Source organism: Bactrocera tryoni, chromosome 4, assembly GCF_016617805.1.
Source record: "Bactrocera tryoni isolate S06 chromosome 4, CSIRO_BtryS06_freeze2, whole genome shotgun sequence".
Lineage (NCBI taxonomy): Eukaryota > Metazoa > Arthropoda > Insecta > Diptera > Tephritidae > Bactrocera > Bactrocera tryoni.
This window is the reverse complement of record NC_052502.1, coordinates 53,350,563-53,364,992: the sequence shown is the minus strand read 5'-3', so window position 1 is coordinate 53,364,992 and position 14,430 is coordinate 53,350,563. Positions and strand designations below refer to the sequence as shown.

The 14,430-nt window shown below is 37.0% G+C and overlaps 4 protein-coding genes across 4 annotated transcripts; all 4 read left to right on the top strand.

Annotated features, from left to right (window-relative positions):
* The first annotated feature begins 1,428 nt into the window (after window positions 1-1,428).
* On the top strand, window positions 1,429-2,010 carry LOC120774488 (general odorant-binding protein 99a-like). The gene is made up of 2 exons (XM_040104158.1): window positions 1,429-1,484; window positions 1,549-2,010. The coding sequence occupies exons 1-2, from the start codon at window positions 1,446-1,448 to the stop codon at window positions 1,957-1,959; spliced, it is 450 nt and encodes a 149-aa protein (XP_039960092.1). The 5' UTR covers window positions 1,429-1,445; the 3' UTR covers window positions 1,960-2,010.
* A 3,268-nt stretch (window positions 2,011-5,278) lies between these two features.
* Window positions 5,279-6,222, top strand: LOC120774490 (general odorant-binding protein 99a-like). The gene is made up of 2 exons (XM_040104160.1): window positions 5,279-5,359; window positions 5,737-6,222. The coding sequence occupies exons 1-2, from the start codon at window positions 5,321-5,323 to the stop codon at window positions 6,118-6,120; spliced, it is 423 nt and encodes a 140-aa protein (XP_039960094.1). The 5' UTR covers window positions 5,279-5,320; the 3' UTR covers window positions 6,121-6,222.
* A 3,537-nt stretch (window positions 6,223-9,759) lies between these two features.
* LOC120774489 lies at window positions 9,760-10,339 on the top strand. The gene is made up of 2 exons (XM_040104159.1): window positions 9,760-9,828; window positions 9,889-10,339. Exons 1-2 carry the CDS (start codon window positions 9,790-9,792, stop codon window positions 10,288-10,290), a joined length of 441 nt encoding a protein of 146 aa, XP_039960093.1. The 5' UTR covers window positions 9,760-9,789; the 3' UTR covers window positions 10,291-10,339.
* Window positions 10,340-13,406: 3,067 nt separating this feature from the next.
* LOC120773532 (non-classical arabinogalactan protein 31-like) lies at window positions 13,407-14,172 on the top strand. Its single transcript, XM_040102488.1, has 3 exons — window positions 13,407-13,431; window positions 13,490-14,029; window positions 14,099-14,172. The coding sequence occupies exons 1-3, from the start codon at window positions 13,407-13,409 to the stop codon at window positions 14,170-14,172; spliced, it is 639 nt and encodes a 212-aa protein (XP_039958422.1).
* The last annotated feature ends 258 nt before the right edge of the window (window positions 14,173-14,430 follow it).

Genomic DNA, 14,430 nt, shown 5'->3' with positions numbered 1-14,430 from the left:
GTAAAAAGTATTATCCCAATTCCAAGCATATTTTTCTGTCGAATAAAGAATATCCACATAGATTTATTTTCAATAAATTGAATTAATGTCTCCAGCTTTTTGGTTGGGCAACTTTGTTGTTCTTTTAACATATAAATTTCTCGATAAAATTCATACATTTGCAAGAGAATAGCTCTCAATATTCATATCGCACATGGATTCAATAAGATTTTCCAATATCGGAATATGAATTGCCGCACTCTCCTTATTTACGAGTATATTTATGTTTAAAAACGGTCAGACACCACTTTGCTTTTATCCATTCAGACGATATGACCTAGCCAGCGGAGCCTCTGTCTTTTAATTCGCTGAACTACATAAGTTAATGGAGTCCTATATCTCGTAAAACTCATCGTTCCATCGAATGCGACACTCGCCATTGCCAAAGCGGAAAGGATCATTAACCTTTCTCTCGAAAACTCGTAACGTCGACTCATCGGATGTCGTCGTCCATGCCTCTGCACCATATAGCTGGACGGAAATAATAAGTGACTTATACAGTCATGGCTTTGTTCGTCGAGAGAGGACTTTACTTCTCAGTTGCTTACTCAGTAAGAAGTAGCACTTGTGGGCAAGAGTTATTCTTTGTTGGATTTCGAGGCTGACATTGCTGTTGGTGTTGACACGGGTTCCACGATAGACGGAACTATCTACGATTTCGGAGTTATGATTGTCAACAGTGACGTGAGAGCCAAGTCGCAAGTGCGACGACTGTTTGTTTGATGACAGGAAATATTTCGTCTGGCCCCCGTTCACTACTAGAGAAAGCAGAAGTAACGACGCAATGGTTGAGGTCAATGATATCAGTATCATCGGCGTACGTCAGCAACTGTACACTCTTATAGAAAACTATACCTGCTTGATTAAGCTCTGCAGCTCGAATAATATTCTCCGAGAGTTGTTAGTCTGTGTTGAGTTAATAACACATACATTGTGATACCTGAAAATTACAAATAAAGAGCAAAATGTTTAATTACTCATCAATTTTTATTTTGTCGCCTTCTTCAAAGTAATCCCAACAGATGTATGCACAACGAAATTAGGTTAGAAGTACAAAATTTGATACAAGAAAGTTATCAGGTACACTTTTGACCCGAATTAGCTAGAAAAGCAATTTACTCACCCGTGTTTAATATACGCATGTACTCCCAATAACCGATGCTCAAGTCAGTGTTTGGAGGCTATTAATGAGATAAGGTCTTGTGAGTACGTAAGTATGTATGTATGTTGTGGTACATAAATTTGAGCACAAAAACAGAAAAAAAAATTAATCACAACAAGCTTAAGTTAAAAAGATCGCTAAATACACCAGCCGAGTTGGAGGTATAAATATGGGATTGCAATAGTTCTAAACATCAGTTGTGCTCTGAGTCCCGCGGGGAAAACCAATCAAGCCAAAATCCAAAATGAAGTTCTTCATTGTGATCCTTGCAGTCGTTGCACTGGTACGTACGTACATTACGCAAATAAATTACACCGTTACTATATCTTATGTAATCTCCGTTGCAGGCATACGCTGAAGATGAATGGATGCCGAAAAATGATGCAGAAGTTAGCGTTATCCGCCAAGAATGCGTCAAAGATTTCCCACTTAGCAAGGAACAACAGCAAAAAATTTCGAGCTTCGAATATCCCGATGAAGAGCCCATACGCAAGTACTTGCTTTGTCTCACTAAGGCAGCGGGTATCTTCACCGAACATGAGGGCTATCATATCGATCGTGTTGCCAAACAATGCAAAATGGATTTGGATGAGGCTGAGGTCGCTGCCATCGCTGAGGGTTGCGCAGACAAGAACGTCGAGGGTAGCAGCGCTGATGTATGGGCCTATCGTATTCATAAGTGTGTGATGACCAGCAAGCTCGGTGAACGTGTGAAAGCTTACATTCAAAATCTCAAGGAAGAAGCCAAAAAACATTAAATTACTAGAACTGCCCTTCGTTGAACAATAAAGTATATTTTATTAAGTATTGTAATTGTGTGGTTAAGTTTTATTTTATTTAAATTTGTGCACAAAAGTATAGCTTTCATTTATCAGACATACTTCCGAAAACTTTGCATTGGATCTTGTGACAAGGCAAAGTTAAATATATTAATTAAATCTTGTTCGGAAAAGCGAAGCTTTAAAATATAGACATATCACTCCTTATCTATATGCGATTCAATTATCAAATATATCGATCGATTCCAATGCAGAAGGTTATCTTATTCCGAATTCGTTTGAAAAGGGTGGAGAAACGTGTCTTGATACTCGGCGGAATTCGTTAGAGAGTAAACATGAACCTGTTAGTAGTTTAACCATAAAATACCGAACCATATGCAGAAGCACGATTACGATTTACAACACCATATTATATACATACATACATATATACATATATAAGTCGGCAGAAGTTAAAAAGTTACGCACATACAATTTCTTTCGTAATAATTCGGATTATGGTTGAAATGAAGCAAATAAAGAAAATCATAAAACTCTCATGCATCGACCGTTAAGATCCGGGCAAATACTGGTGCTAAAATGAACTTATCGACTGTTCAAAAAGTGATAAGGAAGGCTCTATATTTAGGAATATTAAAACTAAAGAAAAAACTACCAACGAACTATGCTCCGAGAAACACGATAATTCACGTCAAAGAACGAATGGATTCATATTAATTATATACATATGTATGTAATAGTTTTGTTCACCCAACTGTTGTCTAGTCTAGTTACTGTGAGCAAAAAATAGTAACACTTTTTGATTTAAATTTCGCGCGAAAATCCATTCGTCGACATACATATTTATTTTTCTAGGTTGGTATGACCCTCAGGTTCATCTGTGCCAAACGTTACATCAAAATAATCCTAAGTGTTTAGTACCTCTTGTCTTTCTAAAGTACATAAAGTGCACTCGCCGATTTTTACGATGAAATTATTCAACTAAGAAGTTCCATTATATTTTGTGTATGAAGTCTAATTTTTGATGCCGAAACGTTCAGAATGTTGGAAAAGGCTTTCGGTGATAATTGTTTGTCACGAGCAACATCTACTGATGATCAACACGTCAATAATATAAAGGAATGGTGCTTGAGAATCGGCGATTAACAGTCAGGAGCCTTTCTGGCATCGTTGAAATAACGAAAAGATCAGTGAAAATCATTTTTATACACCATTTGGGCCTAAGAAAAGTAAAAGAACGATTAGTTCCAAGTTCACTCAATATTTTCGAAAAACAGCGTCGCGTTAATGTGAAACGATGCTTTCCGACTACCTGGATGTCATGAAACGTATTATTACTGGCCGTGGATCTGAATATGCTTGCGACCCGGAAACAAACGATCAATTGCCCAAATATCGCGGCAAAATTGAGCCGAAGCCGAAAAACCCACGTCACAAATCAATTATGTTAATGTTTTCTCCATCTGTCGAGGTGTGATGCGCTCCGGAAACATTCCGACGGACCAAACTGTCAATGGGAATACTATTTAAGTGTTATGCGTCATTTTCGCGTAGCTATTCGTAAAAAGATGTCGAAATTATGGGCCGACAACTTTTGTTTTTTACACCATAATGCACCGTCGCATACGGTATTGATTCTTCCTTAGTTTTCCGCCAAATTTTTAACCATTATCGTGCTGTAACCACCGTGTTCTACTGATGTAGTGCCGTGTGACTTCTGGCTATTCAGCAAACTCAAACAACACAACTTGAGGAAACCGTTTAGAGTCTATTGAAGACATTAAACGTGATGCAAATTGAACGCTATTCCGGAAATTGACTCTAACAACTGCTTCGAAGATTGGCAACCGCTTTGACACAAGTGTGTTTGGACGAAGGGGGATTACTTTGATGGCGACGATATAGATTTCGAAGAATAAATTAAGAATTTATTATGAACAAAGTCTTAGTATTTTTGTCGTAAGTTAATAAGTAGATACATTTAACTGTAATTTATTCACGATTTTGTAAAATAAAGCAACTTGAATTCCTTCGCAACATTTTTTAATTGCTCTAATTTGGAAGAATGTAAAATATGTAAGTATTCGGTTACACCCACAGTTTTAATATTTAAGATGATTGGTTAGAAAGGCTGCTCCTAAACGTTTCTTATACTGGACACTTATTTCTCTTACTTCGCGGCACAATGTGACACATCGAAAATAAGCTGACCGAATAATACGCATCAGTGAGCACACTTGAACATGTGTTAATTTGCAAAAACATAAAACAATATTTTCGTAATGAGACTATAATAGCTATAATATAAGTTAATAATTGATTGCAATCATTAATGTTGAATACTTTTGCAACATTTTTATGCTCTTGCAACATATTGCTACAGAGTATAATAGTTTTGTTTACCTAACGGTTGTTTGCATCACCTAAATCTGAGCAAGACATAATCGTCCGTCCACTTTTGGTGTAATCCAATATCGCGGAACCCGACCGACTAATTTCAACTAAATTTAATACGTGACATTCACACTCACATTCCTATGTCATATTGCGAATATGGGCAAAATTGGACTACAACCACGCCTACTTCCCATATAGCACAACTTTAAATAGCACTTGATTCTTTCATTTTCCATTATACATACAAATCAAGAAGTAATTAATATAACGGGATAGAAATTTGCACTAATAATTATTTTAAATATACTTTAAACCTTGTGACCAAAAATTTCCCAAATCCAACCAAAACTATTAAAATCCCCAAATACCGTAAATGTGATGTCTGCTGTTGACTTTTGACCAAAAATATCGGTCAGTGTTAACCGGTATATAACCAAGTAATATCAGGATTTTCGAACATCCGGCTGATTTTACACCATATGATTAAAAAGTACCTTAATGAAACTCAGGGAACATTTTTTTCGTTCGTGGCATGATAATAGATAAAATCGGGTCAATATATGTACAGAGTATATGTAAAATTGCTTGAATTGCGATCCTCTGGTTGACATTTTACACCTTAAAGTATTTCTCTGCCTTTGATCCCTCCAAGTTGCCTAAGCATAAAATGTTCGGTACACCCGAATTCACCCCTTCCTTACTTGTAACACCCTCGAATTAAGTTGCGGGGCGCATAGTAATTTTGTTCATCTAACGGTTACGCGTCATTAGTGAGCGTTAAACCAAGCAAACAACAAACAAAGTAAAAAAAAATTAAATGTGCATTTGCTCGCTCATCAGCCGAGCTGAATGTATAAATTTGAAATTCCAATAATTCCATCAAATCAGTTGTGCACTAAGTCCAACGCGAATTGTCATTCGAATACCAAAAGGGAAATCAAAAATGAAATTCTTCCTTGTGATTCTTGCAGTTGTTTCACGGGTACGGTTGATTTACAAAGAACCAAAAACAAAAACAAAAAATCGCGTATGCGGGAAATGTTCTACAGTTCATTCTAAACAACTTCGTCTAAGAGAATATGGGTCTAAAACCGGCGGTTTTAAAGGATCATGAAACTTTGGTCGCCAGTTTTTGGGCATTTTGATATTCTATTGATCAATTGTCGTAGATCATTCAAATCGGACAACTATGTCACATATCTCGCATACAATCGTTCATATAGATTTTTTAAATTGTCTACACGTTTTTATAGATAAAAATCGGCCCGCTCTAACGTACATCCCATCCGTACGTACACCCCATACATACATACAAACAGAAATACACCGTTACTTTACTTTATGTAATCTCTCTTTTAGACTTTCGCTGAAGATGAATGGATACCGAAAACTATGGCAGAGCTTAATGTTATCCGCCAAGAATGCCTCAAGGAATTCCCACTCAGCGAGGAATACATCCAAAAAATTAATAACTTCGAATATACCGATGAAGAGCCCGCACGTAAAATTTTGCTTTGTACAGTTAAGAAATTGGGTGTCTTCTGCGAGCGTGAGGGCTATAATGCCGATCGTGTTGTCAAGCAATTTAAAATGGATTTGGATGAGGCTGAGGCCCTTGCCATTGTTGAGGGTTGCTTGGATAAAAACTTAGAAGGCAGCAGTGCCGATGTATGGGCCTATCGTGGTCACCAGTGTGTGGTGGCCAGCAAGATCGGTGATCGTGTGAAGGCTTTACTTTCTTAAGAGCGGTGGGGAACCAAAAAAAATAAATAACTACACGACGAATGGGTCCAATTTTGTTTTAAATAAAGACAATTAGTTTTAGTGTGAACATTATAAAATTCAATATTGTATGTATATTATGGGTAGTGTAGACTTATTTGCCTATATTTGTGTGGGTATGTGTAAATAATGTTTCTTCATTGTCTTATTCGTTGTGTTTATATTTTGCCTTAAACATCCCGACCGCCTTGCAGTATCTCCGAAGTAAATTTAGCTTAGTGGGGGGTACTAATTGATAAAATTCAGTTTGAGTCATCAAAAGTGCGAGTATACTCTGGATTGTTGACTATTATATGGACCAGTTAATGTCCAGGAAGATACTGTATTTTCCGCTCTTCTTCTTTTCTGAAATTGTCTGAGTTAAGCAACCCGCTTCTGATGATGGGTGGGTAGAATCTATTTCAAGCTCCAACATTAATTCTTGCTGTTAAATTGACGGTCAAGCAGAACTAAATTGTGTGATGATCGAGCAGCATTCCAAATGAAGATACTCATCGCACTACAAATAGATATTCACTGTGTCTGTAAGAGTTTCAAGAGCGAGTATTAAGTATGAAGATTGTGTCTCCATATAAAAGTTTTAAGTTTTAATTCCTTTCCTTTAATTCGTTGGCTGGGAATAGCCTTGAATAACGGTGTAAGAGTGTTCTTCTCATTCCAGGTGGTATATAAATTCCTGCTTGTACATCCTTTCATTTTATGTAACCCAGTTAATCAGTAACACAATAGCGATGTTTAATGGCGTTCTCGTAGTTTTTGTGGTTTTTGCAATGGTGACTTTGTAGGGTAAGTTGCAAATCATTCTGCTTACTTCGCAACCTTCATAACAGTGAGTATTGGTTGTTCGTCCGTGGGTAGTGGGTGCTCGGATCGTGTGGTGGTTATCATTACTTGTGAGTCGAGACGTGGCTTCATTTTCTGATGCTGAAGTGATGCTACGGGCTCTGCCATGGGGTCGTATGTTGGATGAGGTCCTATTGCCTTGAGTAATTCTGAGTAATTTTTATAATTATACGTTCGATTTTAATATATGTATGCATGGTGTGGTAAATAATGTTGGATCGCTTAATTAAATTTCGCATTTACTTTGTGTTGTTTAGGTAAGGATTGTTTATTGCCTAAGAATCAGCTTAACGCTGTGAGTTTAGATTGCCTGTCCAATATCAATATTCGGGATAAAGGGTTCTTTAATTGGCAGGGTACTTACATTGGCTCCATCTTAATTCCCATTCGTAGTTCTTTTGGATATTTTTTTCGCAAATTCGATGAGAGATTGAAAGTATGGATTCCTTTGGGTTTTTCTTCACCTTCCAAAAGCGTGTGAATCGATACTCAGATTTGTCATTCTGATCAGTTATGTATACATATATACATATATGTAACCAATGGCGGATTCAGAGGGGTGAAACGGGGGACATTTCAAACTACCACTCTTAGCGAACACACCCAAACTGGCGAAATTATTGTTGATCGTCAAAGCTCTGACAAAAATTAGTAACTAGAAAAATAAGGAACAGCAGAAAAAGCAACGATACTCATCGTCGCCGTCGTAAAATATGAATTTATAATTGTATATAATTATAACTCATTCACTCAAAAAGTATCGATCGATCTGGCAAAGGCATCAAATATGATAGATATGCTACTTGTAATGTCCCGAAATCGGGAAGACAAAAATCTGAGGTTCATTTTCGATCCATTTATTCAGACACGAAAAAATAGCGGCAGAACGGAAAGTTGGCGAAGAAAAACCAAGAACTAGCGAATAATACTACAGGGTCTCAGTCCATTCTTCTGTTGGATACAATCGGCGAAAATTTGAAGACGAGCTTTTCTAGAGAAGTATTGAATGGATTTCAACTGAGTTTGTTGCTTCCTGAAAAAGTATGCTTTGAAGCTTTGAAAACCAAAGAAATGGAAAATCTTATTGACTGCTTGATAAATAGATTCAAATGTTTTTTGGATAATGACAACATCGTGCGACGTTTGAATCTCAAATGTGAACTTGATCACTTCATTCAAGATAGATTGATGGGCCTGCACACGCACCATGAAATTGAAGTCACTGTAGAAGAAGTTCTCGAAAGATTCTCAAAACTTGGCCAACATAAGATATTAGAAGGTCAATTTTTCCACCATGATATTAAACTGTATAAAGATATTTAATATCATAATATTCATGTTTCAAGTACATGTTTATTTCTGGATCCGCCCCTGTATTTAACTATATGTCTATCTCGATTATTTTTATACTCTTGCAACCAGTTGCTACAGAGTATTAGAGTTTTGTTCACCTAACGGCTGTACGTATCACCTAAAATAATCGAGTTAGATATAGGGTTATTTTTATATATATAAATGATCAGGGTGACGTTTAAAGTTGAAATCCGGTTGACTGTCTGTCTGTCCGTGCGTTCGTCCGTCCGTGCAAGCTGTAACTTGAGTAAAAATTGAGATATCTTCATGAAACTTGCTATGCAGGTTTCCTAATAAAAAAAACAGTTCGAGATGGGCGTAATCGGACGACTGCCACGCCCACAAATCGCCATTAACCGAAAACGTATAAAGTGCCATAATGAAGCAACAAATTAACATATAAAATATGGAAAATGTGGAAAAATAAAACTTTGAAAAAGTGGGTGTGGCCCTGCCCTCTAATAAGTTTAATATATATACCTCCGAAACCACTAAAGCTACAATAACCAAATGCACTCAGCACGACTATTACACGAACTCCTACCTATAGTGTGAATATGGACGAAATCGGATAAAAACCCCGTTCACTCACCATATAACGGTACTGTTCAAAACAACAAAAAGCGCGACAAATCAATAATTAAATGCGTCAACGGGGTGGTATGACAGAGCTTTATAGGGACCAGGGTAAAAATTGGACGATGGGCGTGGCACCGCCTACTTTTTGGTGAAATCCCATATCTCGGGATCCGATTTCGAAAATTTGGTGCATGTTATTTTTTTCACATTTCTATGTCAACAACACATTTCTATGACAACAACCACGCCTACTTTCCATATAGCACAATTTTAAATTTCTTTACTTTCCAGTACACAAACCAAGAAGCAATTAATATAACGCGAAGTTTAGCGCGAATAATGTCTTTAGTGTATGCCACATTATGGTCAAAAAATTACCAGATACAACAAAAACTGTTCAAGTCTTTAGGTATCGAATATTCCGACCCCAGTACCTACAGTTGACTTTTGATCGAAAATATCGGTCAATGTGATTGGTTTTACACCTTAAAATATTTCCCTGGCTTTGATTCTTCCAAGTTGCAAGAATATAAAATTTTCGGCGATTACCTTTTCATAAGTGAATCTTCGACCTATAATATAACTTAATAAATTGTGAGAGTAAACATTTTTGGTTCCACCCGAACTTACAGCTTCCTTACTTATGGCACCCTCGCATTAAGTTGCGGGCAGTTTAATAAATTTGTTCACCTAACGGTTGTGTGTCATTATTGAGAGTAAAGCAATCAAGCAGCAAACAAAGTATGAAACAAATACAATCGAACTGAATGTGATATAAATATGGGGTTTCAATAGTTACATACTTCAGTTGTGCTCTAAGTCCAGCGAGAGAAGTCAAACGAATACAAAGGCAAAATGAAACTCTTCATTGTGATCCTTGCACACGTTGCACTAGTATGTACATCACACAAATAAATAACACCGTTACTATACATTATATAATCCCTCTTTTAGGCATACGCTGAAGATGAATGGATGCCGAAAAATGTTGCCCAAATCAAGGCTATCCACCAGGAATGCCTTAAGAATTTCCCACTCAGTGAGGAATACATCCAAAAAATGAAGAACTTCGAATATCCCAATGAAGAGCCCGTACGCAAGTACTTACTTTGTACCGTAAAGAAATTTGGTATCTTTCGCGAGGGTGAGGGCTATAATGTCGATCGTGTTGTTAAGCAATTTAAAATGGATTTGGATGAGGCTGAGGCCCTTGCCATTGTTGAGGGTTGCGTGGATAAAAACATTGAAGGTAGCAGCGACGATGTGTGGGTCTATCGTTGTCGCAAGTGTGTTATGGCCAGCAAGATCGGTGATCGTGTGAAGGCTAAAAGCAGAGATGAATCATATAAGCAATAAATTATTAGTATTGTCATTCGTTGAACAATAAAGTCTATTTTATTAAGTATTTTAATGTTGTGGTTGTGCTAATTTTGTTTTAATTTATCCATAGACCTGTTTTGGAATAAAACTACTTAGAACAAGTAAGGAAGGGCTAAGTTCGGGTGTCACCGAACATTTTTTTTTTTGATAATCGAGATTTAATTATCAGTGATTTACATATCTTTCAAATACCGTATTTGTGTAAAGTTTTATTCCGCTATCATCATTGGTTCCTAATGTAATATATACATACAGAGAAGGCATCAGATGGAATTCAAAATAGCGTTATATTGGAAGAAGGCGTGGTTGTGAACCGATTTCACCTATATTTGGTACATGTCATCAGGGTGTTAAGAAAATATTATATACCGAATTTCATTGAAATCGGTCTAGTAGTTCCTGAGATATGGTTTTTGGTCCATAAGTGGGCGACGCCACGCTATTTTCAATTTTTAAAAAGCCTGGCTGCAGCTTCCTTCTGCCATTTCTTCCGTATAATTTAGTGTTTCTGACATTTTTTGTTAGTCGGTTAACGCACTTTTAGTGATTTTCAACATAACCTTTGTAGGGGAGGTGGGCGTGGTTATTATCCGATTTCTTCCATTTTTAAACTATATATGGAAATGCCTGAAGAAAACGACTCTGTAGACTTTGGTTGACATAGCTGTAGTAGTTTCCGAGATATGTACAAAAAACTTAGTAGGGGGCGGGGCCACGCCCACTTTTCCAAAACAATTGCGTCCAAATATGCACCTCCCTAATGCGATCCTTTTTGCCAAATTTCACTTTAATATCTTTATTTATGGCTTGGTTATGACACTTTATAGGTTTTCGGTTTCCGCCATTTTGTGGGAGTGGCAGTTGGCCGATTTTGCCCATCTTCGAACTTAACCTTCTTATGGAGCCAAGGAATACGTGTACCAAGTTTCATCATGATATCTCAATTTTTACTCAAGTTACAGCTTGCACGGACAGACGGACGGACAGACAGACGGACAGACGGACGGACGGACAGACAGACATCCGGATTTCGACTCTACTCGTTGCCCTGATCACTTTGGTATATATAACCCTTTATCTGACTCTTTTAGTTTTAGGACTTACAAACAACCGTTATGTGAACAAAACTATTAAACTCTCCTAAGGAACTTTGTTGCGAGAGTATAAAAACGAAGGAAACGAATTGTTTCAATAATTGACTAACCCGGTGTGGGTTCAGCCTTAGCTATACTGTCTCAATCATCGCTGCATTTATATCCTTCCCCGTTGAGATTTTTTAAAGCACTCTTAACATCTTGAGACTATAGGAAAGCGAGAAACCTTTTTACAGAAAAGGAGACTGCGCAAAGCAGAGAAAAGAAGATTTTTAAATTCAGCTTATTTTCGAATGCGGCTGGTAGAGGGTTAAAAATTATTATAAGCAACAGGAAGAAACGTTGACTTTGGTTGCACTGAAGCTATAATACCCTTCACGAATGAAAAAGTTTCCATACAAGAGCTTTATTTTGATAGTTTAGCTTCTTTATGCTAGAGCAATTTGTTCTCACCAATATGTTTGGACATTATAGCGTTATTTTGGACAATATTCCTAACGACATTGCGTGACTAATAGTACTAAATATAATAGCTATGGTAGAAGAAATAGATTTCGATTATTCAGTTTATATGTATATATGTCAAATACCGTCCGATCTGAAAAAGAAGAAAATCTGCAAAATTTCAGATTAATATCTCAAAAAAGGAGGAATTAGGGTCCCCGACATTTCCTTCTGGGTGTTGCAAACTTCATAGCAACTTAATATTCCCTGTTGATGGTATAAAAAAGCTTCAAAAAAGTGGAAACTGGGCTTAAAAACTAGGTTCGTAATAAATCCAATTTTATATTTCGCTTTCTCTTTATCAAATATTAGGTCGCACGTTTCGGAATGTCTGCTACCTGAATGCGATAAAAATAGTATTATCTGAAGCTTCGCACACTTTTATATTATTTTCGTTACATTTTCGTATATAAACAGCAGCGACACAATATACGCAATTTTATTCGACTACCTGCCTTAGTATAGAAATCTATCCCAATTCAAACACATTTCAAGTAGTTAACGCCATGTCTTCTAAACGCACTTTGCTCCTTAGTAAGTATGAAACAATTTTCTGTAAATATTTTAACTTAGTCTAACTTTTCTAGTTTTTTTGGGCGCCTTTATTTTTTCGTCATTGTTGACCCAAACACATTGTGCTTATTTGAAATATTTCTCTGCAAATGAACAATCCTTGTTGGGCCATCTGCGACCAGTACGGCAGGGATCACTTCCGATACCGAGACCAGCATTTCAGGGGAATGCGCCTGCACCAAGACCAGCCAGGCAAGGATCACGACCGCCGACCCGGCCAGCCGTCCAGCCCGGGTCAAGTGGAACAAGACTAGCTGGTTCAGGACAATGCTAAAGGCCAGCGCAAAAAACTAAGCAGAGTTCCGAACCATAGTTTAGAATAAAGCATGATTTGGTTTTTTACTAATGGTACATCATTTTTCAGAAGAAATATAGTAATAATATACAAATAATATCAGTACTTTTACTAGGAGGAATGAAAAAAAACGTGACGAAAGATTCTTGGTATTTAAATAGTTAAAGCTTTATTGTTTCATAAACTTGGATAATTCTGCACAATTTGGCTTTAAAGTGTTTACCAACGAAACCTAAAAACATGCTTAATAAAGGATTAAATTGTTTACTTTTTGATTATAAAAGAAACCGCAACAAAAACATCTTGAAGAAGGCAGGCGCCGTACAAATCTTAATGTTATTATTACCACAGTTGTTATTGCTATTGTGTGTGGACCGGTATATCTGTATAGTTACATGTCTGCTAAAACAATAAATTATAATAAACATTTCTTAATATAAAAGCAATATTTATTACTCAAACAATGGCTGTTTAGCCAGAGTAAAGAAAATTTTTGTAATGGAAGACTCTTCAACGGTCTCTTTCCGTAAAGATATTAAGACAAAGTCGAAGTATAAAACTACCGCCGAACTTACGGCCAGACATCAATTGAGCCTCAACTTCCCAGTCGCGATATTTCCAGCATTATGTTCAGAAATTTATTTAAGCTCCGTAAGTTCCTCGTTTTCATTTTATAAAATTCTTTCTCTGACCAACTTTTATATTTTAGTTTTTGGTGCTACACTGCTAGTGGCCATATTTATGATAACAAATGCTCAGCCCGATGTGTCTGTAAGTGTGTTGCCAGTAAGTGCGTTGCCTGTAAGTGTATTGCCAGTAGGCTTAAAGTTCCAAAAACAGAGATTACCGCGACCAAGTATACCAACATGGAGGCCAAATATACCAACATGGAGACCAAATATACCAACATGGAGACCCAGGCCTCCAACAAGAAGACCAACTTTCCCACCAACGAGAAGACCAACACCACCAACCAGAAGACCACCACTAATAACGTTGAGGCCAACACCACCCACCAAAAGACCAACACCACCAACTAAACGTCCACCTACTTGGACTGTAACTATAACCGTAACTAGGAAACCAAGAATGGTAAAACGGGCCTTACCTCGCAAATGTTCTAAGTCACTAAAATGTACAGCCGCCGGTCCAGCTCTATGCGTGCGTAGTCGAAATAAGAAGCTCTGTCGTCGGGTGGCCAACAGGTGCGCTTTGCGGACACTCAATTGTCAAGCGAAGCCACGTAAGAGTAAGTACAAATCTAAAAAAAGTTGTCATTAAAAGTTTTCATGAATTGTTGTAACTGTTTCTCCTACAGATTGGGGTGTCACGCGACAGAAGCGCTGTGGTAAGCTGAAAGTTGGCGCGAAGGCAGAGAAATGTAAAAACTAGCGAAGAAATGTATTAAAATTGTAATTAAGAAGAGCTTTGAAGCCTTTAAAATTAATAAGTGTAAATATATATAAAATATATATGTAATATATGTATGTAATATATATAACTACAAAAACAATAAACCGATTTAAAGTCTTTAAAAATGTTTTATGCTTAAAATTTTGGTCATAACTATGATTTATGTATGAATCGTTCGCGAAGTACGTAATTGGACTAAAAAACTTGCTCTTTTTGCGGTGCTTATATCGCTCTTGC